Below are 26896 nucleotides of genomic sequence, written 5' to 3' on the forward strand. Positions count from 1 at the left end.
AGCAGCTACTGCTTCTGTTTTTTTTTTCATATAATAATTTTTATTAATTTTCCACACAAATAATAAAGAACAATATAAAACAGTATAACTTCAAGCTCATCGGTTCATGCCCTTTTTTCTTTGACTTCCCCATACCTCCCCAACCCTGCATCCTTATTTAATAATTCTTTAGCAACCCTTAGGTCCATTGTCTTAATTCCCTTTCATCAAAAATTTCTTAAGTTTTTTATTTACTGCTGCAATTCTTTACTTCTTACCCCCTGACATCTTAACATTCCTCAATTTTACAATTATTTTTAAGATATATTTTGAATTTCTTCCAGTCCTCTTCCATTGTCTCTTTCCCCTGGTCCCGGATTCTGCCCGTCATCTCGGCCAGTCCCATAAAGTCGATCACCTTTGTTTGCCATTCTTCCAGAGTAGGTAGTTCTTGCGTCTTCCAATACTTTGCCAGTAGAATTCTTGCTGCTGTAGTGGCATACATAAAGAAAATCCTATCCTTCCTTGGCACCATTTGGCCCACCATGCCCAAGAGGAAAGCCTCTGGTTTCTTAGGAAAAGTCCACTTAAGGACCTTCTTAATTTCATTATAGATCATTTCCCAGAAAGCTTTAACCTTTGGGCAGGTCCACCAAAGGTGGTAGAAAGTGCCTTCAGTCTCATTACATTTCCAACACTTATTATTAGGCAAATGATATATTTTTGCAAGCTTGACTGGGGTCATGTACCATCGGTAGATCATTTTCATAATATTTTCTTTTAAGGCATTACATGCAGTAAATTTAATACCGGTGGTCCATAACTGTTCCCAGTCAGCAAACATAATATCATGACCGATATCTTGTGCCCATTTAATCATAGCTGATTTCACCATTTCATCCTGTGTATTCCATTTTAACAGCAAGTTATACATTTTTGATAAGTTCTTAGTATTGGGTTCCAACAATTCTGTTTCTAGTTTTGACTTCTCTTTCTGAAATCCTATTTTCCTGTCCTGTTTAAACGTCTCATTTATCTGATGGTAATGCAACCAGTCTCGAACCTTGGGCTTTAGTTTCTCATAACTCTGAAGTTTCACCCTTTCGCCATCGTATTCTAAAATCTCATGATATTTTGGCCATTTAGAATCCATATTAAGTTTTTTTACTTCCCTAGCTTCCATTGGTGACACCCACCTAGGGGTTTTACTTTCCAACAAATCTTTGTATCTAGTCCAAACGTTATACAATGCTTTCCTTACAATATGGTTTTTAAAGCTTTTATACACCTTTACCTTGTCGTACCATAAGTATGCATGCCAACCAAAACTATTGTCGTACCCTTCCAGATCCAAAATGTCAGTGTTCTCAAGAAGTAGCCAGTGTTTCAACCAGCAGAAAGCTGCTGATTCATAATAAAGTCTTAAGTCCGGCAGGGCAAACCCCCCTCTATCCTTTGCATCAGTTAAAATCTTAAATTTAATTCTGGGCTTTTTGCCCTGCCAGACAAATTTTGATATGTCTTTCTGCCACTTCTTGAAACAGTCCATCTTGTCCACAATCTGCAACGTCTGGAATAAGAACAGCATTCTAGGCAATACATTCATCTTAATAGTAGCAATTCGGCCTAACAAGGAAAGTTTCAACCTTGACCATATTTCCAGATCCTTTTTAACTTCTGACCAACAGCAGCTACTGCTTCTGATGGCTGCATAGTACCTTCAAGATCAGAGGAAGCTGACTACCAGCTGCTGATAAGAAGGGACAGTGCTATCTGTGTTGTCCTTAGGTCTTTATGTAGAGACTCCCTACAAGGTGAGTGAATGGTTTAACAGAAGATATTTCTCATGAGGCCTGAGAGCCTGCATAGAATAGCAACAAACCTCTCCAGCCAGGCTACATGTCTCAGTCAGCTCTCCTGGGGCTGGTCTCCTAGGTTGTGTTTCTCTTCAATATAGTGCATTGTTGTTGTTGTTTAGTAGTTTAGTTGTGTCCGACTCTTCGTGACCCCATGGACCAGAGCACGCCAGGCACTCCTGTCTTCCACTTCCTCCTGCAGTTTGGTCAAACTCATGGTGGTAGCTTCAAGAACACTGTCCAACCATCTCGTCCTCTGTCATCCCCTTCTCCTTGTGCCCTCAATCTTTCCCAACACCAGGGTCTTTTCCAGGGAGTCTTCTCTTCTCATGAGTTGGCCAAAGTATTGTAGCCTCAGCTTCAGGATCTGTCCTTCCAGTGATCACTCAGGGCTGATTGCCTTCAGAATGGATAGGTTTGATCTTCTTGCAGTCCATGGGACTCTCAAGAGTCTCCTCCAGCACCATGATTCAAAAGCATCAATTCTTCGGCGATCAGCCTTCTTTATGGTCCAGCTCTCACTTCCATACATCACTACTGGGAAAACCATAGCTTTAACTATATGGACCTTTGTTGGCAAGGCAGTGTCTCTGCTTTTTAAGATGCTGTCTAGGTTTGTCATTGTTTTTCTCCCAAGAAGCAGGCGTCTTTTAATTTTGTGACTGCTGTCACCATCTGCAGTGATCATGGAGCCCAAGAAAGTAAAATCTCTCACTGTCTCCATTTCTTCCCCTTCTATTTGCCAGGAGGTGATGGGCCCAGTGGCCATGATCTTAGTTTTTCTGATGTTGAACATCAGGCCATATTTTGCACTCTCCTCTTTCACCCTCATTAAAAGGTTCTTTAATTCCTCCTCACTTTCTGCCAATATAGTGCATACGTTACACAATTGTCCTCGTCTACCTTGTGGACTTTCTAGGTTAACTCCTGTGGGCAACAGGATGTTGCTTGGGCAGATCCAGCCCAGTTCTTCTTGGGTCAAGAGTGAATTAAATGGCAGCATTAAAAAAAAAGTCACCTCCAAACTATCCACCCAGGGATTATTCATCATATATTGCTTGTTTGTCAGCTGCCGAGGGAATATTTAAGATAACCTTAAAATAAAGAGTAGTTCTCCTTTATATGGACAGGAGCCCAACACAAAATATTAACCCAGCCAGAGGGCAAACAACCACTCTTTTGGCCCAGTTCCTTCCACACAAACACACCCAGTGCCAGATTAAGGTATAAATGAAACAAGCTATAGTTTAGGACCCCACTGTCTTGGGGTAAGCTAAACAAGCTATAGCTTGGGACCCTACTGTCTTGGCCCCCCCCCCCCAAAAAAAAGAAAAAAAAGATGAACATTTCTTAAATATAAGATAAAAAACAAATAAAATAAAACCTACATACAGCAACAGTGTTTTGTGTTGTGTAGGCTCCTATTTGTTATGTGCAAATGGCTTTAGTTACCTATTAGGTCCATAAACTACAATACAGCATATATTCAACACAAAAAACAGTGGCAATTTGTTGTTGACAAAAGACAGCTGGACATATAAAGGGCCCCATTACCTTCAGTAGCTTAGGGCCTCATCAAACCTAAATCCGGCCCTAAACATCCCCCTTCCCTAACTCGAAATAAATTCGCTCAGGATCGGACTTAAACTCCGACGGACTGCCGCGCGTGAGAAGAGGAGCTCCCTGGAGTTCTCCCCGCTGACTTCCCAGCTTCCCGCGCTTCGCGTTCTCCGCGGGGAAAAAGCACGATGCGAATCCACGCGGCGCGCCGGCCCTTCCGAGCAAGGCGCCTCCCGACGCCCCTCGCCAGCTTCTCTTCAGGCGGGCGGGCGGGCGGGCCGGAGGCGGGCCCAGGCCCATGGCCCCTCCCTTCCCCGCCCTTGTGGCGCCAAGAGCGGACGCGGCGGGAGCGCTTCTTCTGCTGGCTCCCGGACGGACTCAGGCGCGCTCGCAAGAGCCGGGCGCTACTGCGGAGGCTGCGCTGCGGCAGCGACCGTGGTGGTTGTGGCGACATGTGAGCGGAGTTTTTGCGCGCCAACGCCGAGCGATGTACTCCGGGAATAGCAGCAGCAGCCGCAGCAGCAGCAGCAGCCTGCAGCCGACGCCGGGGGAGCAGGACTCGGAGCAGCAGCCGGATCCGGCGGCGGGGCCGCCGTTCAGCGCCAGCACCTACGAGCTGCTGGCGCTGCTGCTGGCCACCATCGGCATCCTGGGCTTGTGCAACAACCTGCTGGTGCTGGTGCTGTACGCCAAGTTCAAGCGGCTCCGCACGCCCACCCACCTCTTCCTGGTCAACATCAGCCTCAGCGACCTGCTCGTGTCGCTCTTCGGCGTCTGCTTCACCTTCCTCTCCTGCCTGCGGAACCGCTGGGTGTGGGACGCCGCCGGCTGCGTGTGGGACGGCTTCAGCAACAGCCTCTTCGGTAAGGGGAGCCGCGGGGGGCGAGGGCGCCTCTGGCCATGTGCAGAGGGACGGGGTGCAGGCGGGGAGAAGGGGGAAAGAGGAACTCGCTCGCTCTGTGTGTGTGTGTGATTCCAAGTCTCCAAGGATGCAGATCAACACTTCTATCTTTTCAATAAATGAATACTTAGGAGGCAAGAGAAGGGTCCCGTCCCCCTGGCAGCCCATTTCTCCCACTTGCGCCTCCCGGAATAACGGACTGCCCTTCCTCCGACCAGCTGGCCTCTCTCCTGTAATCCCTTCAGGTCAAGTCCTAATGGCCTCCTTTTCTTTTCTTCCCTCCCTTTCCTCGGATTATAATCACCAGACCCATAATGTGGTTTGAGAGTGAGTGCAATCCCCCTCACGTTCTGTCAAAATTAGATGATGCCTCTGAACACGTGCAGAGTGCACCTCTCACATTGCAGTGCTAGGAAATGGAGCTTCTAAGGAATCTGTAGCCTGAACGTTATTCTGGCAATATAGGTTTCTTTTGGCTTGAGCTAGAAACTGCCATAAATGCTGCACATCGCCCCCCCACCCCGTCTTATTTTCCACTGTCTGATTTCCTATGCATGCTCATTCCTGGTCCTGCAGGTGGTATCACTTTCATTTCACACCCAACCTTCTGATATGCAGATTTTCTCTTTTCTCCTCTAGCTTCTTTGGGGTGTCTTCCCATCTCATTAGGAAGGGTGGGGTGGGGTAGTTGTAGATCCATGAAACAAGAATTGTGTAGACACCAGGACATCTCTTTGCAGAACACTAGCTGAGCGATGGTACCTGATCACTTTGGTCTGCAGTGCTGTATGCATGGTCTTGCTTCTTATTTGTACAAGTGGTCAGTGGCGTAGTGTGGGGGGTGCTGGGGGGGCCGGCCGCACCAGGCGCAACATCTGGGGGTTAGGGAAATCCACGGGTTAGGGGGCGCAAATCCATGGGTTAGGGGGCGCAAATTACTTGCCTTGCCCTGGGTGCTGATAACCCATGCTACGCCACTGCAAGTGGTACTGAGGGTGGTGCGCCAGTTGCATAGATCTGCAGCGCCTTCAGGCTTATGTCTTTGTGGAAATGTCCACTTAGTGGGACTGAAAATTATCCCGCACTTCATTTTGCCGTGGAAGATAATCACTTTTGTAGGTACGTTAGTAACAAGAAAGGGATGCTGCTTGCAAATACAACATTAGGCAAGTCTGGCAGTTTTGAAGTGCTTAGCCTTGTTTATTAAATAAAAGTAAAACAAACGTGCTAAATTAGACCACTCTTTAGGGCACCAGAATATATTCTGATGCAAACTGAAAATTACCATATGCAAATTTGCATAGTTTTTTTTTTCTGGAGAAAAATCCAGCTCAATTTTTTTTCCTTCCAGAAAACCCACATCCCTTCATTCCACACAGTTCAGTGGCTGCTTCCTGTGTACTTTCTAGACCTCCTGTGTACACAATCCCAGGTGTGGGGAACCTTTGACCCTCCAGATTCTGTTGAACTAACACTCTCATCAACCCCAGCAAGAGTGGATAATGGCTTTCGATGATAGGAATTGTAGCTTAGCATCCTCTGGAGGGACAAAGGCTCTGGAGGGACAAAGGCTTGCCATTCCCTGTGCCCCATAGATCTAACCTCTCTCTCTGACCATCATTCCATTTTACAAACACCTCCATTTTAGCATTACCCCACCAACACCCGTCCTTTCACCCTATCTTTATTTTGCCAGGAACACACACCACACCTGTACGTGATCTAGGGCAAAAGGCCCCCCAGGAATAACTCTCACCACATTTATGATGCCACCGTCTTGCATCTGCCTCAATCTAGTCCCCACCTTCCCCACTTAAGTCTTGTGTCTTCATTTGCCCACAGGCGCCCATAGTTCCTCTATCAGTCAGCTTCCATATCATGCATACTGTTTGTAAGTGACCTCTGCAGCTTCTGCTTGACAGCTGAACTTTTGCTTTCCCTTTAAATCCCTGCAAAAGCTCATCTTCTCTATGAGCCTTTTGACTTAATTCCTGATTGTCATTCCTAACTGTAGCTGATACCAAATCTTCCTCTCTACCCTTGTGTTGTTCCCCGCCTATGGCCAGTTATCTGTGTTAGGATGAAAGTTCCTTGCAAGCAAGTGATTGCCTTGTTGTTACCTATTCTACTCTGGAAGGCCCTTGTGTACACTGATGGTGCTGTATGTATCCTACTAATAACAGACTCAAGCTTTGAGTGTAGATCCTCAAGATCAGGGTATCAGCAGGCTTGGGGGAACATCAAGATTTCCACAGGTTTTAGATGCTTAAACTTTAGGGGGGGAGCTCTTAAGGGGAAGGGAACCCCAAAATAGCCTAATGCTGACTGAGCATCCTCAGTGGCCATGGAATGCTGATTGACAGAATAAAATGGAAACCCAGGTGGATGGAGCAGGAGTGAGGAACCTGGATCCCACCAGATGCTGTTGGATGATACTCCCCCCCCCCTCAAACTATTGACTGTGCTCATGGACTGCTGCTTCCTGACCCCAGGAATAGATGGGAGGGATGGCTGGAACCATTTTGCCTCATTTTGCCTCATTTTGTTTTGGGTCCCACTTGTAAATAAATTCAAGGCAAAACCACCTGCATCATTCTCCATTTCTTTTCTAATCTGCTACTTCCTTGGCAATTTCATCTTCATTTTTCTCGTCTTTTCCTCAGACCCATCAGATACGTTCCCACCTCCTTTCATTCATATTTCCTTGCATTTCTACAGCACCCAGGATGATTCACAACATCAGCGTTCAATCTATTGAGTACATTTTTCCTCATCTTCAGTTGATTCCCGCCCCCCCCCCCCAATCCTGAAATGAATCACATACTGCAGCTGTTGTGATTCAGGTATCTCTATGAACCAAAATCACACAATTTTGTTTATATGTTTTCTTTCCCAAAGTGGAAAATGGGTGAAACTGCTGGAGAACAATTCAAACAATGCTAGTGGAAATTTGCTTCCCCTTCTCTGAAGCCATTTGCAGAGACATGTAGTCATTAAACTACATTTAAATAGGTGTCTTCAGTAGAACGGAGTATGCCTTTTAATTCATTAAAACACACACATCCCCAGGTAAGATGGCTATCCCCAGATTTCTTACATTCACTTGACATGCCAGGAGTCTGTAGCTATTTTTGTAGAAAAGCTAAAGGTACGTGCACAAGGAAGCCATTTGTGATGACACATGTACCACATCGCTGGAATGCAGTCACAACCTCCTCCTAACTCCTGTGTTTCTATGCCTGGCGAATTCCTTTTGAAGGAATTTAAGAGCCAAAGCATTTCCATGAAAGCAGGGCTGGTGTCACAGAGTGGTCCTTCTGGCCTCGGTGTGTGGGTCCCAGGCAATACCCCATACCAGCTCTGCTTTGCACAATCTCTGAGTGTTTTGGCCTGGCTGAAATGTGTCCTGATGGTGCTTCCTTCTTTCCTGGATGGAAGATAAAGAGGGTTGTGTGTGTAGAATCTAGTTTACTGCACAGAGGTAAAATTAACACTTGATGGTTTGCCCACGGTTGCCTCTGACTTTGGTTGCTGCTGGTAGCGGTGGAGCACGCCGATCAGGCGTCTGGGACGGCATGCGTCCCCAGCCGTCTGCAGGGGTGGGGCCAGCCAGGGCGAGATGCTCTGCGGGGCCTCCGGAGTCTGCCTGCCTCCTCCCACTCAGCTGCCCTACAGCTGGCGGGGTGGGTGGGCAGCGGGTGGACCGTTTGGGCAATGGGGAGCCTGTGTGCGCCCAAGTCACCATGTCTTTCCCAGGCTCGGGTGCGCTGCAGGCCCCATGGTGGGTGCCGCCCAGCATTTTGTCACCCCCCCTCAGTGGTGACACCTGGGACAGCCTGCCCCCACTGCACCCTGCTTCCTCCACCCCTGGCTGCTGGTGTGCGGCCCCCCAAAGATTGGGGCTTCCCATTCCTGATGAAAAGCCTTAATTTTTTTTTTTTAAAGAATGCCAGAAACATGATGGCTGCATGCACATAATATTGGAGGTTTCCGTACCCAGGGAGTGGATTCCTCCGAGGGCTGTTTGCACACAGGTGGGCATCACTTGGTTTCTCTACAGTCAGTTATTCTTGGGCATTCAGAAGCTCCACATGATGCATTTGTTGTTTGTGTGTGTAGGGAGTGGGGAACCTGTGGCTCTCCAGGTATTGGTGAATGCTAGTTCCCATAAGCCCTGCCAGCATGCTCAGTGGTCAGGGTCCCATTGAAACAAATGTGATTTGCACAGACCATCTTCAAGCTCATGTGCAAATAGGTTCTATGGGCCTGCTAATATAGGAACTTAAAGGCGAAGTCCCTGATTCTCACTAAAGGTTATCTGCAGGGGGAAGGCAGCTCAGCTAAGCCTTGCTCCTTCACTCATTCATAATCTATATTCCCAATCCATGTGTCAGCTGGTGCTCATTCTAGGCAAATACATTTATGGATGCTGTCTTGGAGTGCTTTTGCTTTCACTGCCTTAATTGGAGTTGTCAGCTTTTAAAAAATGCTGCATGGTACCTAACACTTTATCCTCAAAAGGACTCAATCTCTTCTTGTACCATACAGAAAAGCACAAATTGTTCTAATGTGCTATTTTCTGCATTGTGGCAAGAAGCCGTGATCTCCAAGCCACAACTCCCTTTAGGATGTATCTCAACTGCTTTTTGACAATCATACATCGGAAAGGAATTAAGTCCCTTCTTAGAAATCTCATTTAAGATAGACATCTGACTTCTGATTGTTGATTGGTTGGAATGCAACATTGGCATCTGCCGGAAGTTCAGCTGCCCACTTAAAAGAGGTGCACACCTTATAGTCCAGGAACATATCATACAGACTGGTGCAAGTTAAGGCTGCGGTTGTAAACACAGTTGCAAAGGGGGTAAACCCAATGGAATGCAGTAGGAGCTGCTTCCAGGTGAGCAGGTGGAGATTTGTGCTACTTGCCTTTGGAAAATAAGAAAATAAACCCTCTGACAGCAGTAATGATAATGTACAGGGACACTGTGGCAGTGCTTTTATAACGAATGCAGTTCATATAAACAGCTGTTGCAGTGACCCAAGTTTATTCATCTTTCCTTGGTTTCTGGCACATGACTGGACATTTAAATAATGTTGATTCTGCTCTCAAATATTTGCCATCCATCTGATGTCTTTGAGATTAACTTCAGCAAATAGAAGTGGGGAAACAGAGCTGGTTTCCTCTTTCAGGATACTGCAGGGTGTATGGATACCATATTGAATAATTTTTTTAATGAATCATTTTATATGTAATCAGCCATATTGTAAGATGCAACATGACGGCCAGTGGAGGGAGACAAAGCTTTCATCTTCACATTGAAAACAATTCAAGGACACTTTTCACTATTATTTTTTCTTTTGAACTTAACTGACATGGGGAACAGCTTCTGTTTGATTAAGGAAATGTTAATAATTTGAGTTAAAGAGGACTGCAAGGATCCTAAACATCATCCCCACCCAGTCTCTTGTGCTAAGGTGGTATCTTCCATGCTGCACTTCTCCCATCCATTAAGTTCCTCATCTCAACTGTTACTCAGTTTCTGCAATTCTAAAATCAGTGATCAGCTGCTCCGTGTCAAATGTGCCTTTCTGGCTCAGGGGTCCATTTAGAAAAGGATCCAGGAAGCATAAGCCAGTAAATTAGGTACTGTTAAATAACCAAGTTCTTTCGTAAGGATATAAAGGCCAGTTTTACGAAGTTGTATTTAGAAAGTAGGTCAGTATGTACACACAGGCACAGTGATGCGTAAAATTAACTTTCCCATAGAATTTTTCACTTAGTTGGTTTTTGCAGTCGAAGAGTGGTAGAGCAGCATCTTTACATTGTAGAACGGAAATAGAAAGGTGGACATAGCTGTTCGCTAAATCCAAAATTGAGTCTCCTGCTTTGATGCATTTTTTCCTACTGCCATACAGCTAGAAAATCACTTCTGTTGTGTCACTCTATTCAGGCCTGACTCTGCAGGAGCAGTAAGCTGAGGTGCTGAGGGAGCTAAAAGGTGGTAGGGGGTTGCACAGGCATGCATCCGACATGGCTTTTGGCCCATGGGCTGCACGGCGCACCTTGCTCTATTTCCCATTTGGACCCAACTATTCCTTCAGCTTCTGCTAATGATGCTGGACTTGTTATATGCAGAATCGTACTGTTGGCATTGGTGGGCAGTGACTCTCCAGAGTTGCAGACAGGGGCCTTTTTCAGCCGTACCTGGAGATGCCTGGGATTAAACCCGGAACTTTTTGCAAGCGAAGGAGATGCTCTGCTGCTTTCTGGAATTTGGAGGTGGGTGTGGCAAAGTGCATGCAACGCTACTGAGAGAATGAGGAATTAATAACTGCAAAAGGGGCTATCTTCCTTTCCAAGGTGGCAGGGGAAAGAAGAATCCCTAGGTGCTGTTTGTGTTGCTTGATAATGAAGTCTGCATCTCAGTTGTTTTTCTGTTTTAAAATAAGTTGTTAAGTTCCTTTAGTAAGTAGTCGCATCTGTTCTTACTGGAAGCCTGAGGGTACCTCCAATTCTACCACAGGCTTTTCTTTTTGGAAGGCTTCATTTCCAACTTCCAGGGGTGACTTGAGCTGCACTCACATGGCAGCTTATTCCATTTCCCTCCACGCTAAGTTCTGCATTATATTTGAGCTTTCACATGACACAAAATCCACTTGCAGAAATATAACACAAGTTTAGTGCTCATTGCCATCTTATTTGCTCCCAGAAAAAAAAGCTTGTAAATAGCATGGAAATGTGTGCTAAGCTTGCCCTATATTCCACTGTATCTCTGGAAATGACTTTTTTTGACATGTGAAAGCTCAAATATAATGCAGAAATTAACAGTTTGGGAAACTGGATATAAACTGCTATGTGGATGTAGCCTTGAATTGGCATTTCTTTTTGCACATTAGACTGCATTTTCCCATTCAGCTTCCAGCCAGCTTTTGAGCATATCAGGATGCAGATTACAGTGTTCTGGGTGAGCATTGTAGTCTGTGGCATATCATTGCTTTGCCATGTATCTGGATTGTGACTGATTTAAAAAAAATCTGGACAGTGGGATTGTTAGTTAAAATCTTTCCCTCAGAATCAGTGCTTACTATTAGTTCCATATAACGGTGAGCCAAGAAAAGGTTGTTGCCTCATTGCCTTACTTCTGTGTTGTTCACTTAATATTTGAAGTGAAAACAACTATTTCAAGTATGATGCATGTTGTTCTTCTCTTCAGTGACATTTGTAACCATTGCATGGTCCCTACTTGGTTCTCTTCTTTTGCCAGCTTTTGTTGTTAATGGATGAGACACTGCTTTGTTATTATCATCTGAAGAGTGCTTGGAACCAGCATGGTGTATTAATTAGAGGGTTGGACTAGGACTGTGTGGATGCAGGTTCTGGTCCTCAATCAGCCGTGAAGCTTGCTGGGTGCCCATGGGCCAGTCTCCTTATTTGGACGTAATGCAAAACATTACGCCAGTCCTCCTCCAGCATGGCTACAAGGATGAGTTCAAAAGCTTTTGTTTTCATTTTAGGTTAACCGCAGATTGTGACAGCCTCCATACTAGGAGAAACCTGCTCATCTTAATTCTGGCTTGCTAGAACAAATCCAACTTCAGGTCCTAGTTTATGAAGCCAACTTGTTTTAAGATCAACCACAGTTTAGAGTGCAAATGACATACTAAACCACAGTTAATCTAAAACATGCTAAACGATGCTGGAGAAGGAGAGGGCAGAGCTTGTGAGCCCACTGGATGATAAGACAGCTACATCTTCAAGGTAGAATCAACAGGACCTATTCTCTGTTTTGGCAGTGGAGGAAAACATGCCAGAAAGCACAGCTAGCTACTGATCAGCCCTTTGCCCCCTGCCTATGAGCAAGTGCCTTTGAGCAGTAGGAGCTATCTGCAGGAAACAGTTCTCCAGCAATGATTTCTGCAGTCAAGTCACTGTGCGCTGTAAATAGCTGCCTGGTTACTCTTAAGGACAAAGTGTATTGCAGTTAGAAACTGTTCAGTCTAATGATTTTTGCTTGCACGAATCAAGTGAAAAGGTAACCTGTGGAACTAGGCCTGTTTGTCCACTGTATGTAGGGCAGCATTGCAGCCATATGCAGAAATGGATTTCTATGTGTCCTTTGCCCGAGTACTCTGCAGAGGCCTAAGCCATAGCATTAATATGGGGGGGGGGGGAAGTAAAGGGATTTCAGAAAAGCCAGGGAAGTTCAGAAGCCAAAGGTAGTGCTCAGTTGTTGACGTACGGAATTTAATTGGGCATGGCTTTCATTGAAGCCTGTAGAGCACTGCTTGTGTTGGAAGACTGGGCTATATTTAGCTCTGGCATCTCTAAGCCTTGGGAAGCTTTGGAGCATTAAGAGAGGTGCTGGCAGCAAGCCTTGTGCAGCCTTCAATCTTTAAACTAAATGAGCACTGCTCCACCAAGAAGAGGACACTGAGCTTCCCCAAACAAGTGCCAGCTTCTTTTTCTTGGTGGTGATACATATCTAGTCATTCAAACCTTAAGCTAGAGCTCCACATTTACTAATAATAATTCCAGGGGAAGGCATTTCATAGAAGGATAGAGTTGGAAGCGACTCCGAGGAACATCTAGTTCAACTCCCTGCAATGCAGGAATATGCAGCTGTCCCTTATGGGGATCAAACTTGTGACTTTGGCGTTGTCAGCAGCACCACATGCTAACCGACTGAGCTGTCCCCGGGAGAAAAGCAGTGGTTGAGAGATGAGGATTCTTAGCCTTTCCTCTAACTTCTGGTTCTCTCTGGCAACCCCACTGTTTCCCCACTCCTAATTTTGGAATGAGTGTTCTTTGTGATAGTTGTAGGTGGAATAGGGAGAAGTGTCCAGAGGGTGGGGTAGGGGAGGAGAATTGGTGCATAGCGGAATGATTATATGTGAATAATTATTCACATCCCGCCTTGGCTGCTCCATGCTGGATACAGCAGCAGCTGCTGAATCTCTCTCTGCCATGCATTATTTGAAAGCACTGAAACCAGAGAGGACAGAGATGGCAACATGCAGAGGCAGAGCTGGATGCTTTTTAGGCAACAGCAGGCAGAGTGTGTGGAGCACCCATGGCTTCTCAACGCTGTTGCTTACTGAGAGCTTACTCAACACGGTGTCGGCACAGCAGCAGAGCCAGTTTGACGCTGCCTCTTGCTTCCTCTCGGTAGGAAGCCAGGTGTCTCCAGATTTTGGGCTGGGGAGTTATAAAAACTTTAATACAATCCATAACCTGGACTGCCCTCAATTTTATCCTAACCATGCCCTCCTCCCAGTCTTCTAAGAAAAGTTGTAAGTAGCTAAGGGGGCCAGCACTAAAGGCATGGGGGCTTGGAGTGGCAAAGGAAGTACAAGCGTACTGTTTGGAGACTTGGACTCCCCCTCCCTCCCTCGCTTGCTTCTGTGAGGTGTTTTGCTCTAACAGCCACAGAGTTGATATTTGTGGTGGGTGCTAGCATCTGGCTATCTATGGCAGGATTTTTGTAAGAGTTCTGGGAAGATGCCTTCTTGCCCTTCCAGTTTGCCCTAACAATCTGGCCCTGCACCAAACAGCTCCCAGCTGAGATTCATTTTTGGTGTCCCTCCACCCCCAAAGTTGTTCAGCTTTTGAATTTTGTATTACAGTTGTCGCCTATTCCGTGACTCTGGTGCTCCATTTTGTGCGTGTGACTTATCTTTGTCATACAAGATGATGAACCTGCATGCCGGTATCTGAAATTCTGTGTTTATTCGTACCATATGAGCTGTTTGTGCTGCTTCTTTCAGCTGGCGAGTGGATGGTTGAGTTGATAGACCATGACAGATGCTTCCAAGCATGGGGCTACAGGCAGTCACCTGCCCCTAAAAGCCAGCCCTGTCCACTCACCCATGCACAGGGCTAGTTCAGCACATATGAATGAACTGAGAAAAGATGACGCATCTTGACTTCAGCATGTAAAAAGTGACTGTTTGCATTTGCCTTTACTTAAATTTGGATGCCTGCTTCATCACGTGTGCCTTAATCGACTCATAAGCTCCCTTCTGGATCAAGGGGTGTGTGTGTGTGCATCTTTCCTCATGTAGCAGATGATGCACATGCTTTGAAAACAGAACTTTGGATTATTTTTTCACATGTTAACATGTTACTGATAGCAAGCAGGCTGCATTGGCTCTATTTATGTTGAACTGCTTCATGTAAAGTTGGGAAACGGCCCAGACCCAGGATGCACAACCTTTTCAGCCATGACATTTGATGCTGGCTTGTGTGCATGAGCATGCACACACACACACACACTCCCACTGCACATGCAGGGATGCCACCATCACTTGCCTCCTCTCAACTCCCCAGGTGGGAATTGCTAGCAGTTGTGATTGCCAGGAAAACATGGGGTGGAGCAAGCTAGACAGAGAAGCAGTGGGTGGGGGGACAACTGTGGTCTGAACAATGTTTGCTGTCTAGAATGATCTTTCTATTGACTGGAAGTGCTGTGTTCAAAGAAGGCATCAATAACAGGCACTCTGGTGGTTTTGTTCCATCTGGATCTTATTGCGAGTCCATCAGACCGTCGTGGGACTCCTGCTGCATTCATGCTTCTCTTTTGACTTCCCTTTTACCGTCTGCTGAATAAGCCTTTTCAAAGTGTGTGTGTGTGTAGGAGTAGTGGGTGTCATCACGACAGAGCTTGTCTGAGACTGCTCGTAATCTAATGCCTTTTCTGAATTTGATTATAAGGGGTAATGGTTCTAACATAAGGTTACTGGTCTGTTTGTTTGTTTGTTTGAGCTAACAGGTTATAAGTGATACGTATTCTTTGACTACTAATAGACCTGTCACCAACAATAGTTTTCAATGTTTGATGCTTTGCTCTGTTTTTATTATTTTGCAAGCCACCCAGAATGGCTGGGGCAACCCAGACAGATGGGTTGAGTATAAGTAATAAATTACTACTACTACTGTTGTTATTAACATAAATTATTTGCTTATCCAGTCAATTGGATGTTTTATTTTGACCATATGGAACTAGGTATACAGAGCAATGAAACAAGCGCCACAAATCACAAGGCTGCATGCAAAACCAGAAAACCTATACCAGTATTTATTGGCTAGGAAATTCTTATTCAACACTCTCCATAAGGAAGCTCTCCTGGTAATCTATTCTGTACTAAGTGAAGATGTATTTGTTTACCCAGGTATTTGGATGTGCACTATTAGTTTGCCTTATAATAGTGATCTTTGGGTTTTGTTCCTATTGGGGGTGTGTATTTATTTTTTAAAGTGGTTTTTTGTGGGGGGGAGGGAGGAATGATTTTAGCTTAATTGTGTTTTTCTACAAAGTACCAGTACTTCGTTATTACAAAATGCATCTCTGTATTGGGGATAATTTAATAATATAAACTAAACTTTTTATTTATGTCTCCCTGCAGGAATCGTTTCCATTATTACTCTCACTGTCCTGGCCTACGAACGCTACCTTAGAGTAGTCCATGCAAGAGTGATTGATTTCGCGTGGTCTTGGAGGGCAATCACATATATCTGGCTGTATTCCTTAGTTTGGACAGGGGCACCTCTCCTAGGCTGGAATCACTACACTCTAGAAATTCATGGATTAGGTTGTTCAGTGGACTGGAGGTCAAAAGAGCCCAGCGATTCTTCCTTTGTCCTCTTCTTCTTTCTTGGCTGTCTTGTCACACCAGTTGGGATCATGGCTTACTGCTATGGACATATTCTTTATGCGATACGAATGGTGAGTTAATTCAAGCAGTAGCTTTTCACTAGAATTCAAATGGGCAAATGCAGAGTGATCAAAATGTGATTTATGTGGATAATAATAATAATAATAATGTATTATTGATACTCCGCCCATCTGGCTGGCTTTCCCCAGTCACACTGGGCAGCTCCGAACAGAATATTAAAAACTCGATCAAACATTTAAAACTTGCCTAAACAGGGCTGCCTTCAGTTGTTTTCTAAAAGTCAGATAGTTGTTTATTTCCTTGACATCTGATGGGAGGGTGTTCCACAGGGCGGGCACCACTACCGAGAAGGCCCTCTGCCTGGTTCCCTGTAACCTCACTTCTCACAGTAAGAGAACTTCCAGAAGGTCCTTGTGCTGGACCTCAGTGTCCAGGCAGAACGATGCGGGTGGAGATGCTCCTTCAGGTATACTGGGCCGAGCCCATTTAGGGCTTTAAAGGTCAGCATCAACACTTTGAATTGTGCTCAGAAACCAATGTAGGTCTTTCAGGACCGGTGTTATATGGTCTCGGCGGCCACTCCCAGTCACCAGTCTAGCTGCCACATTCTCAATTAGTTGTAGTTTCCAGGTCACCTTCAAAGGTAGCCCCACATAGAGTGCATTGCAGTAGTCCAAGCGGGAGATAACTAGAGCATGCACCACTCTAGCAAGACAGTCTGTGGGAAGGTAGGGTCTCAGCTGACGTACCATATATTGATAAGCTGACTGTACACATATTTTCACATCTTGCCTTACTTTTCCTGACAACATTCTCTCGGAAATAGTGCCTCTTATACATGTGGGCAAAATGTAGCAGCTGAATTTGATATCCTTGACTCGAAGGAGCTTTAGGGAAGTTTTTAATGTTTGATGTATTACAGCAGTGCTCCCCAACCTTTTTATCGCCGCGGACCGGTAAATGTTTGATAATTTTTCCGTGGCCCGCTTGTTTTGATTTAATAATTTTAATTTAATTGTATTTAAACATGCCTTCAAAATAAAATACAGCTACACCAAAAATGAATATAAAGTGATTTATTTTATTTAACTCTCTAGAATGCCAAATCAATGAGAACCCTGAGCTTGTTTCTTTGCAACGAGACGGTTCCATCTGGGGGTAATAGGAGACAATGACACCCGAAGTGTGTTGCTTATGTCCAGTTTATTCCGTTGTTTTGTTTTGGTTGCTGTCACTGCAGAAAACCCCGCTTCACACAGATAGGTTGTCGGAAATGGCAATAGGGATTTAAGTGCTGTGGTGGCAATCTCAGGGTATTCCGCCATGAAATCAGAAATAGACTGGAAAGAGAAGCTGCTGAATTGCAACTTATTACCAAACTCAAAACCATGGAGAGACCTGGTCTGAACAATGACATTGGATTCTTATCTCATTATACATGACAAAGCCATTTTTCACCTTCTCACCCCTTGCTTTTTCCTGCAAGACCTATTGCAGTCGTTAAGAGTCGTCAACAGGCTTATCACAGCTATCTGCCAATCACCCAATCCCACCACCCTTCTGAGTAATACCCCTCCCCACCTTCTCACTATATAGAAGGGTCTGGTGACTTCTGTTTCAGTGTATCTGAAGAAGTGTGCATGCACACGAAAGCTCATACCAAGAACTAACTTAGTTGGTCTTTAAGGTGCTACTGGAAGGAATTTTTTATTTTGTTTCATCTTATTTCTGTGTATAAGAGAAGGCATCTGTACTCTGCGTCCATCTCCTCACAAAGCTGCTCAAACAGGCGCGAGTTAAGTGTGTGTGCTTTGATGTGGTTAATAACTTTAACGACATCCATCAATACGCTGTTAAATTCCGGTGACATTTTTCGGCTTGCCAGCATTTCCCTGTGAATGAGACAATGTGTAGATTCACTCTCAGGTGCAACCTCCTTAATCCGAGCAGTTAAACCAGACAGTCGTCCGGTCATGGCAGCAGCTCTGTCTGTGCATATGCTGACACAAAAGGACCATTTCAGTTTTTCTGATATATAACCATCCAGTGACTTGAACAGTTCTGCTCCTGTGGTGTTGGTTGGCAAAGATAGTGCATATAACAAATCCTCATGCACATCCTCCTGATATAGATATCACACATAAACAAGTAGTAGTGCCTTGTTGTCAATATCTGTAGATTCGTCAACCTGGAGTGCATACCACGGTGATGTATTAATCCTCTCCAACAATTGTGCCTCAATGTCTTCGGCTATTTCCTCAATGCGCCTAGTCACAGTGCTAGCTGACAAAGGCACATGGGCTATCTTTTCCACAGCAGCCTCTCCTAGAAGTTCACGGCAAATGTCTTTAGTGGAGGGCAAGATCAATTCTTCACCAATAGTAAATGGCTTTTTAGCCTTAGCAATGCGGTTAGCCACCAAATATGATGCTCTCAGTGCATTCTCCTTTATTGATGTGGTAAAAGGTAAAGGTAAAGGTACCCCTGCCCGTAGGGGCCAGTCTTGACAGACTCTGGGGTTGTGCGCCCATCTCACTTAAGAGGCCAGGGGCCAGCGCTGTCCGGAGACACTTCTGGGTCACGTGGCCAGCGTGACATCGCTGCTCTGGCGAGCCAGAGCCGCACACGGAAACGCCGTTTACCTTCCCGCTGGTAAGCGGTCCCTATTTATCTACTTGCACCCGGAGGTGCTTTCGAGCTGCTAGGTTGGCAGGCGCTGGGACCGAGCAGCGGGAGCGCACCCCGCCGCAGGGATTCGAACCGCCGACCTTTCGATCGGCAAGCCCTAGGCGCTGAGGCTTTAACCCACAGAGCCACCTGCGTCCCTGATGTGGTGGCCCTCATAAATATCTTCTGTGCTTCGTGCTCGCGTTTTTTTCTTTCAAAGTACTCCAGGGGCTTGTCTTTTATGCCAGGGTGCTTGGCGGTCAAGTGGCGAAGCAGTTTTGAAGGTTTCATTGCCTCATTAGAGAGCTTCTCACCGCAAACTATGGAGAGCGGTTTTGATGCGTGGGAATCACCTGTCCCGATAAATCCATATTTCAAATAGGACTCATGGTATTGTCTGTTAAAAGTTGCATGTTTCTTTGATGTTGAAGGCTCTTCTTCTGTCTGTTCACTGGGCCTTTTTTTCTTCCCAAGGAAACTTTCTAACGATGTCTGTTTCATACTCATTTTTCCTAATTTGTGGGTTAAAGCAGACACAATAACACGTCAGTACACATGAGTACCGGTGAACAGATAGAAGAGCTAGAAGAGTGATACCTTCTCTTTCTCTTCACTCCACTGCTGCTTGCAACCGCTCAGCTCCAGATGTCACCTAAATCCGAATGTAAATAAAAAAACTATCAACGCAAAAATGTGATCAGTGTTTTCAATGTATGACCAGTGTATCAAAATAACTGTGAAATATATATATAAATCACAAAAGATGACTGTGCCCCCTTTCAACACAGAGATGCCAGCATGCCCCTTTCAATACAGATATGCCCCAGCATTCCCCCTTTCAATACAGAGATCATCGCGCCATAGTGCTGAGTCTCCTCAATAACAGAGAACCCCCACCCCCCTCCATGCACTTAATAAGTGCAATAGGCCTGGGTGAATAAGAGGGCATTCTAATAAAACCATTGCTGCTCCTCTTTCCATTTGATAGTGCTGAGTCCCCCCCTCCGTGCACTTGCCTCACGGCAGCTTCTCTTCAGTCCCTGCGTCTCCGACCTCGAGTTCTCAGTCCTCCCGTGGCGCCTCCTCCTCGGCCAATGGCGTGAGGTTTGCCTTTCGGCCAATCAGGAAGCGGGAGGACCCGCTCCCTGATTGGCCAGGAGGAGCATCAGTGTAACAATAGCGAATTTTCATTGAGAGGGTGCAATTCTTTGCGCCTTGGCCGCCCGCCACAGTGAAATGATTTGAAGTTCCTTGGGCGGCCCGGTGCCGATTGGGGAACACTGTATTACAGTATTTTAATATTTTTTTGGAAGCCGCCTAGAGTGGCTGTGGAAGCCCAGCCAGATGGGCGGGGTATAAATAATGAGTTATTATTATTATTATTATTTGCCTAGTGCACACGCATAATCTAGTTTTCACATTTTTCCTAGGAACAGTGTGCAGTGTTACTCTCCTAAAGGGAAATGGAACAAGTTATTGGGCTGTGAATAATGTTGAGGATTTGGGTGGCTGCACATAATGACCTTAAAACAATTTAATAGGTACTTCTGATATGTGTTTTCTATAAGATGAGTCCAGTATTGTACTGTTAGGAATAATGTGGTTCCAAGAAAGGCTTAAGAATTGCTACCGTTCAGTTTAATTTAAAAAATGCTGTCCAAGTAAGCCTGTAAATACTAAAGATATTTACAAAGGAATACATAAAATCAAAACTGCTCGAACTTATTTCCAAGTAAGCATGCTTAGTATTGAATTGTTAAACCATTGAAATAGATTGTTCAAGAATTAACAATACAATATTATTACATACTTGTTTGAATAATGCAGAAAGTCACACTAGGTAATTTTACATGTATACAATCACATGTATATGTGTGATTGTAAATAAAATCAATAAATCTATAAAAATTGCTAGTATTAGTAATTACAGGGGGACTATAGGGATTGACATAAAATTGCTGTAGCTCAGTACATAGTGAGTTTCTGCTGTTAATGTTTTTGTTGGTGTAACTGAACAATAATGGATAACAAAATAAAGGCTCTGTGGCACCTTATAGACATAACAATTATTATGGCATACGTTTTCATGGACAGGAGGTAACTTAATCAGTAGTCTTCAAAATTATTCCATAGATCTGTTAGTCACAAGACTCTGATTTTTCTGCAATAGATTAACACAGCTATTTCTCCAGAAGTCAGGGCATCATCAGAAATCTTATTTAAATGAAGCTGGTGAGAAGGACGATGCCTTAATAATTTTTGAAACGTGGTTAGCTGTCAAATAATAAGACCACTTACAACAGCATTCTTCTCTCTGAAGGATTTGGAACTGAATGCTCTTTAAAATATGTGCTGTTTGATTGTTTTTCATTATTTTTCTTTGCAGCTTCGTTGTGTTGAAGATTTGCACACTGTCCAAGTGATCAAGATCCTGAGATACGAAAAGAAAGTAGCTAAAATGTGTTTTTTAATGATGACCACCTTTCTTATCTGTTGGATGCCTTATGCAGTGGTCTCCCTTTTAGTAGCCTATGGGTATGGCCACCTTATAACTCCAACAGTGGCTATTATCCCATCTTTATTTGCCAAGTCAAGCACTGCCTACAATCCAGTTATCTATATCTTCATGAGCAGAAAGGTAAGCAGCTGAAAAGCAGAGTTACTTACTGAGGCCGACAGGATCGCATCTAATGCATTACGCAATAGAGGTGGTCTTCCTCCCAACATAAGCACAACATGGCAGAAATTACACATAGTATTATCTTGCATCTATAGGAAAATAGGCAAGAAAGGCACAGAAGGCAAGACCGACAGAATTTCTCTGGGGGAGAAAAGGAACAATGAAACTTGACCAGCATAAAGCTTCCTAGTAACTTAACAAGGGTGCTGTTCTTTTTACCACTTGCACCATACATAGGCTCAAAGCATGTCTGGTGGATGTCCTAGTTGCCGTCCTTGCATCCAGGGCACTGATTCATGAGGAGGAAGAGGATGTGCTAGGGAACACCTGGAATTGTAAGTCTACCGTGAGCATACAAGGGAGCCACCCTAGTTATTTGGGTTTCCACCAATTTCGACTCAGGAACATGAAATGAAGCTGAATCATTGGAAGGGTCAGAATGGTAGACAAAAGTGCTTCTTTGCATAGCACATAGTTAAACTCCAGGGTTCATTCCAACAGCAGGTAGTGATGTCCATGGATAACTTTAAAAGAGGATTAGAAAACTTAATGGAGGCTAAGGCTATGTCCCGCCCCAACTGTTGGAGGCCATATTCCTCCTTGGATACCAGTTGCTAGAAACTGCAGGAGGGCCAAACCGCCTTGCAAAGCCCACTCTTATGTGAAGTGTTTTACAGTAGTAAAGTCTGGAGGTGACAAGGGGCATGGACAACCAAGGCAAGATCTGACTTCTTTAGGAAGGGTTGCGTGTGGTTCAAGCTAGTAAAAGGCACTCCTGGCTACCTGCAGCACCCAAACTTCCATTCAGTCCTGTTGTGAAAACCGCAGCATCCCCAAACTTTATCTAGTTCTGTGAAGGACAAGATGAGCACCTTTGCATGGGCTTGCTGGTTCTCCCACCACTACTTCTGCTTTGTCTGGATTAACCTTCAGGTTGTTCCTCTTGTCTAATCCAAAATAGCCTCCTACTACCCGTTTAGAAGTCCACAGGCTGTCAGTGGGAAAGAGGTAAAGCTGAATCCCATCTGCATGCTGATGAACCTTCATGTAGATATTAAGTAGCATAAGGGACAGGGTGGAACATGTGAAACAGCTAAATGGGATGGAGGCACCCCGTAGACAACTGACTGTGGCAGAACCAGTGACAGAAGTTTTCTGGAATATTATGCTATGTGCAGATTAGGATAGCTTGTGTTGAGGAATTTTCATTGCAAAAATTTTGGCTGCCCTGGGGAGTAATCTAATTTAGCATGTTTATTATACTTCAGTTTAGTAAACAAAGTTTAAAAAACTTTGAAATTGCCAGGCTTGCTCCATGACACTTGCCTAATATTGTATTTGCAATGGGCATTCATTCATTGCTGCGAAAGAGTGTACGAAGTTGAAAACTTTCTGTGGAAAAGTAGACCACCAGAAAATCTTTTGCCCTACACCACTGGGTGGAACAAAAGTCTCTCAATATGACTGTTAGGGACTGACAATCCATTAATGACCAGAGGCACCCTATCACTTTGCCTCTTAAGCTCATCCCATGGAGTACATGAGTATACCATGGCAATTCAGAATTAGATATATAGTAGTGACTTTAGGTGGGCTTTATAAAAGCTTCTGAAATATGAGCATGCTAATTCATCCATAGGGATTAAAGAGCGGAGTTTTCCTTTGATAAAATGAGGCAATCATTTTGGCTGTTATCTGTTCTGTTCCGCGCCTGGATCTTGCATTAGCTGCTACTGAAGTCTAAATAGGTTAATAGAAGCAGCTGAAATTCATTATGACTGATGAAGTGCTGTAGATTCTGCCCGCCGCCGGATGGTATTATATATGCTAGATATGATCTAATCCATCCTAAGTCAAAGAGAGGCCAGTTTGCATTAATGCTTTTGCACCCATTGAAAAGAACTTCCTTTTGGGGAGTTTTCTTGCTCACCCTTCCCCATACGGTTCGCTGATGCAGTGGCCAAACATGGAATTATTCTATAATGCAGAAGTAAGAAACCTCTGGACCTCCAGATGTTTTTGGACTCCAACTCCCATTGTCTCTTACCACTGGCCATGGTCAGATGGGATTCGAGATCCATCACCTGGGGGATCACTGGTTCCACCCCATTCCTGTTCTATTGTGTTGGTGCAAATCAAGATTGTCACACGTGCAGATACCTGGTCTGCTGCCAGAATAAAAACTGAAAGTACAGTTTTTCCATGTATGTTTGGGAACCTATTGAAGGATAGTTATCAAACCACTGTACTCTAGTGTATCACATGAGTGTAACACTCAGCAGGCTTTGACAACCGATTTTATGTGGCACCTATGTCATTCTGGTATATGTAGTGCGAAAGTGTCGCTTTCTGAATGCCGGGTTTTCACTGTGATTTGCTTCCCTCGCAGTTTCGGCGATGCCTCATGCAGCTCTTCTGTGTCCGCCTCCTGAGGTTCCAGAGGCGCTTGAAAGAAAAGCCAGCAGTAGGGAACGAGAAACCGATAAGGCCCATTGTTGTGTCCCAGAAGGCAGGCGACAGGCCAAAGAAGAAAGTGACTTTCAGCTCTTCCTCAATCATTTTTATTATCACCAGCGACGACACGCAGCAGATAGACCACAGCACGAAATACACAGGCACAAAAATAAATGTAATCCAAGTGAAGCCACTATAGGGGCTCCTGGGATTTGAGCGGACTTCTGCTGACCAAACTGTTAGACTATCTTTGTGGCACAATTAGGAAGAGCAAGCACTATCTTTCAGAAGCAAGATGTGGAAGTAATTCAGCCTGCAATCCTTCGCTTGTGTACCTGAGAATAAGTCCCATTGAAATCATTGGGGACTACTTCTGAGAAGAAAAGTGTAAGATTGCCCTGCCACCAGCCTCAAGCTCTCTGTAACATGTTAATTGTTGTGGCAGTACTGAAACAATGACACATGGCGGATGGGTGGGTTTTTATTTTATTTTACTTAGAATATTTATTTTTCCATATCATGTCTTGATCACCTACCTACCTATCCCTTGCTGCACTGTACATGAACCAGGGAAATAAAGGAGCTTCTAAAGTAGGCCATAGTTCCTTCAGCAAGGCCTCGCTGATTTATTTCTTTTTAAGCAATGTCTGTATTTTAACACGCTGTGATGTCGCAAGCCAGTTTGAGCCTGCTTGACAGCCTCAAGCACTTGTCTTGAATTCAGTGTAGGGGTACATATAGGCAGTGGTGTTTTGGGTTTTTTTCCAGTAGGTCATTCTTCTGCCTCATGTCCGAACAGGTGGCACCTCAAAAGCAAAATAAATTGGCTCCTAAAGGAAATTGTACAGTATCTTAGTGGTGTGGCATTCCCTGCCTCCCCTTTAAAACTGAACTGATTATCTTTGCGAGAGCTGAGATAGTTAGCAACTGGCATCTCCCTTACAGCCGCCCATAAGAAGTGCTTGCACTGAATATATTTAAGCAGAGAGTGGTAGCGCTTCAGGCAACTGCGAATTCCAAAAGGTGCGTGAACATTTGTTACAAGACATGGATGATGCTGTAGTGGACCTTCTCTGAGGTGGGCGCAGAAGTTCAAAACAAATGAATGATTCAAAAGGGCAAACAGTCAAAAGGGCCTAAGGGCCAAACTATACGTGAAGCTGGATGCATGACTGAAATGCTGTGTTTTTATTTTATTACTAACAGTTGGGAGGGGGATTAACCCTTCTCCCACTGCATTCCCAACAAAAATCCACTATGAGGAGAGGTTGCAGTACTCGTGGTTTCTTAATTTAGAGAAAAGGTGAGTCAGCGATTACATAGCAGACACAAATAAAATTATGCATGGTGTGGAGAAAAAGGACAGCAAAAGGTTTTTCTCCCTCAAAACCCTAGGATTCATGGACATCCAATGAAGTGCTTGAAATACTGTATACTTACATTACTAGTTTGTATAACTACATACTGAATACAATTAAATAAGGCTAAATATTTAAAATAGGAAATAATAAGCAAAAATATATACATTAAAGGAATGCTACTATAAATGTAGTACCCCTTTGCAATAGTCTCTAACACTTGTCATTCTAATGCAGAGAAGTGAGTGGATGGAGGACTTAGTAGTATTGCAAAGCCTTTACTGTGGTGTTTATATATATATAGTTGGAAGCTGCCCAGAGTGGTTGGGAAAACCCTATCAGATGGGCAACATATAAAATTATTATTATTATCTATTATTATTATTACCTATTATTATTATTATTATTATTTATTTTATTTTATTCGGCTTCTAGAAACATTGCATCCTCTCTGCAGGATTCCTATGAGTGAAGTTGAGGCCATACACTGTTGGGTGGAAGGCAAGTTTGCTGTCACTGTAATAGTGCCCCCAATCACATTGTTTTCCTAACAGGACTACTGGCTGGCAGTCAGTTACATAGGACAAAGTAAAGGGTGCGCTGGGATGGGAGCAAAGCCTGCTTCCTGTCTCTGGTCACCTCAGCGACTGGGGTCCCAGACACCCTTCTATGTCTTTATCTCTCTGCTGGGTTCTAGCTCTTGGAAAACGGAATCTTGGTAAATGAAAATGTATCTTGTCCTTTACTAACTTTGATGTTCAGGTTGTGCACATCATTGCTTAGGTAGGCAAACAGCCTACACAACCACAAACACAAGGTCTCAGCAGGCTTGGGAGAACCTCAATGACTGTAGATTTATTTGTTTGTTTATTTATTATATTTATTTATATCCTGCCTTTTTCCTTTACACTGACTCAAGGTGACCTGCAGATGATGATGATGATGATGATGATGATGATGATGATATAGATGAGGGAAATTAATCTGAGCCTACTCCCATGCCAAAGTGACAATTATGGCAACTGCACCATACCAGCTCCCTGACATATGTGTGAATTTATAGGGAAAGAGAATCCAAATTAACTGGAAGAAACTAGAATGATGGGAACACAAAGGATCCAGAGTGCTGTTGCTCAAACCACATAAATAAATAGTGCACTGCCTATGTGGGTTATTTCCTGTGGCTTTGTGGGGAGAAAGTTGATGTATACCACCATCTGCTGGACAGCATGAGATAATTAACCCACAGTCTCCTTGTCCTGTGTGGAATATACAGAAACAAGTGAAACCTGCAACAAAATGCTGCATCGTGTTCTCCTGTTCCAGATATTCCTTTCCTTTCCTTCCTCCTTGTTCTCCAATGCCCTCCCCCAAGTAATCAGCATTCTGTAGCTTCTGAACACACTCAAACTACACTGGGCTGTTTTTTGTGCTGGCTGTTGACATCCATCTGTCTCGAGAGACAATGGAGTGCACTTCTGGAAGCAAAGCCAACCATTGGGGAATCACAGCACCTGCTGTGGCTGCAGAGAGTGGTAACTTGTATTTGCCACCTTCCACGTTGTTTTGCTGCTTTGGCAGCACCGAAATGACCTCTCCAGGGGGCAAGCCTGGGCAATGTGTGTATGGAGGTCCTGGGCTGGCCAGATGACAAGACTCCCCTCTTGATCTCACTGATGTGGTCTAAAGGAAAGCAGAGCAATACATTTGGCACCAGCTTGGCTGCAAGAGTTGCTGGAAGGAGGCGTACAAGGTGCCACCCAAC

General features: G+C 44.4%; 1 protein-coding gene across 1 annotated transcript; it reads left to right on the plus strand.

Annotated features, from left to right (window-relative positions):
• Nucleotides 1-3710: 3710 nt before the first annotated feature.
• Nucleotides 3711-24383, plus strand: OPN3 (opsin 3). The gene is made up of 4 exons (XM_079969551.1): nt 3711-4258; nt 15703-16022; nt 21026-21277; nt 23709-24383. The coding sequence occupies exons 1-4, from the start codon at nt 3883-3885 to the stop codon at nt 23970-23972; spliced, it is 1212 nt and encodes a 403-aa protein (XP_079825677.1). The 5' UTR covers nt 3711-3882; the 3' UTR covers nt 23973-24383.
• The last annotated feature ends 2513 nt before the right edge of the window (nt 24384-26896 follow it).

Source organism: Podarcis cretensis (assembly GCF_951804945.1).
Source record: "Podarcis cretensis genome assembly, chromosome: 3".
In the NCBI taxonomy this organism is placed as follows: Eukaryota; Metazoa; Chordata; class Lepidosauria; order Squamata; family Lacertidae; genus Podarcis; species Podarcis cretensis.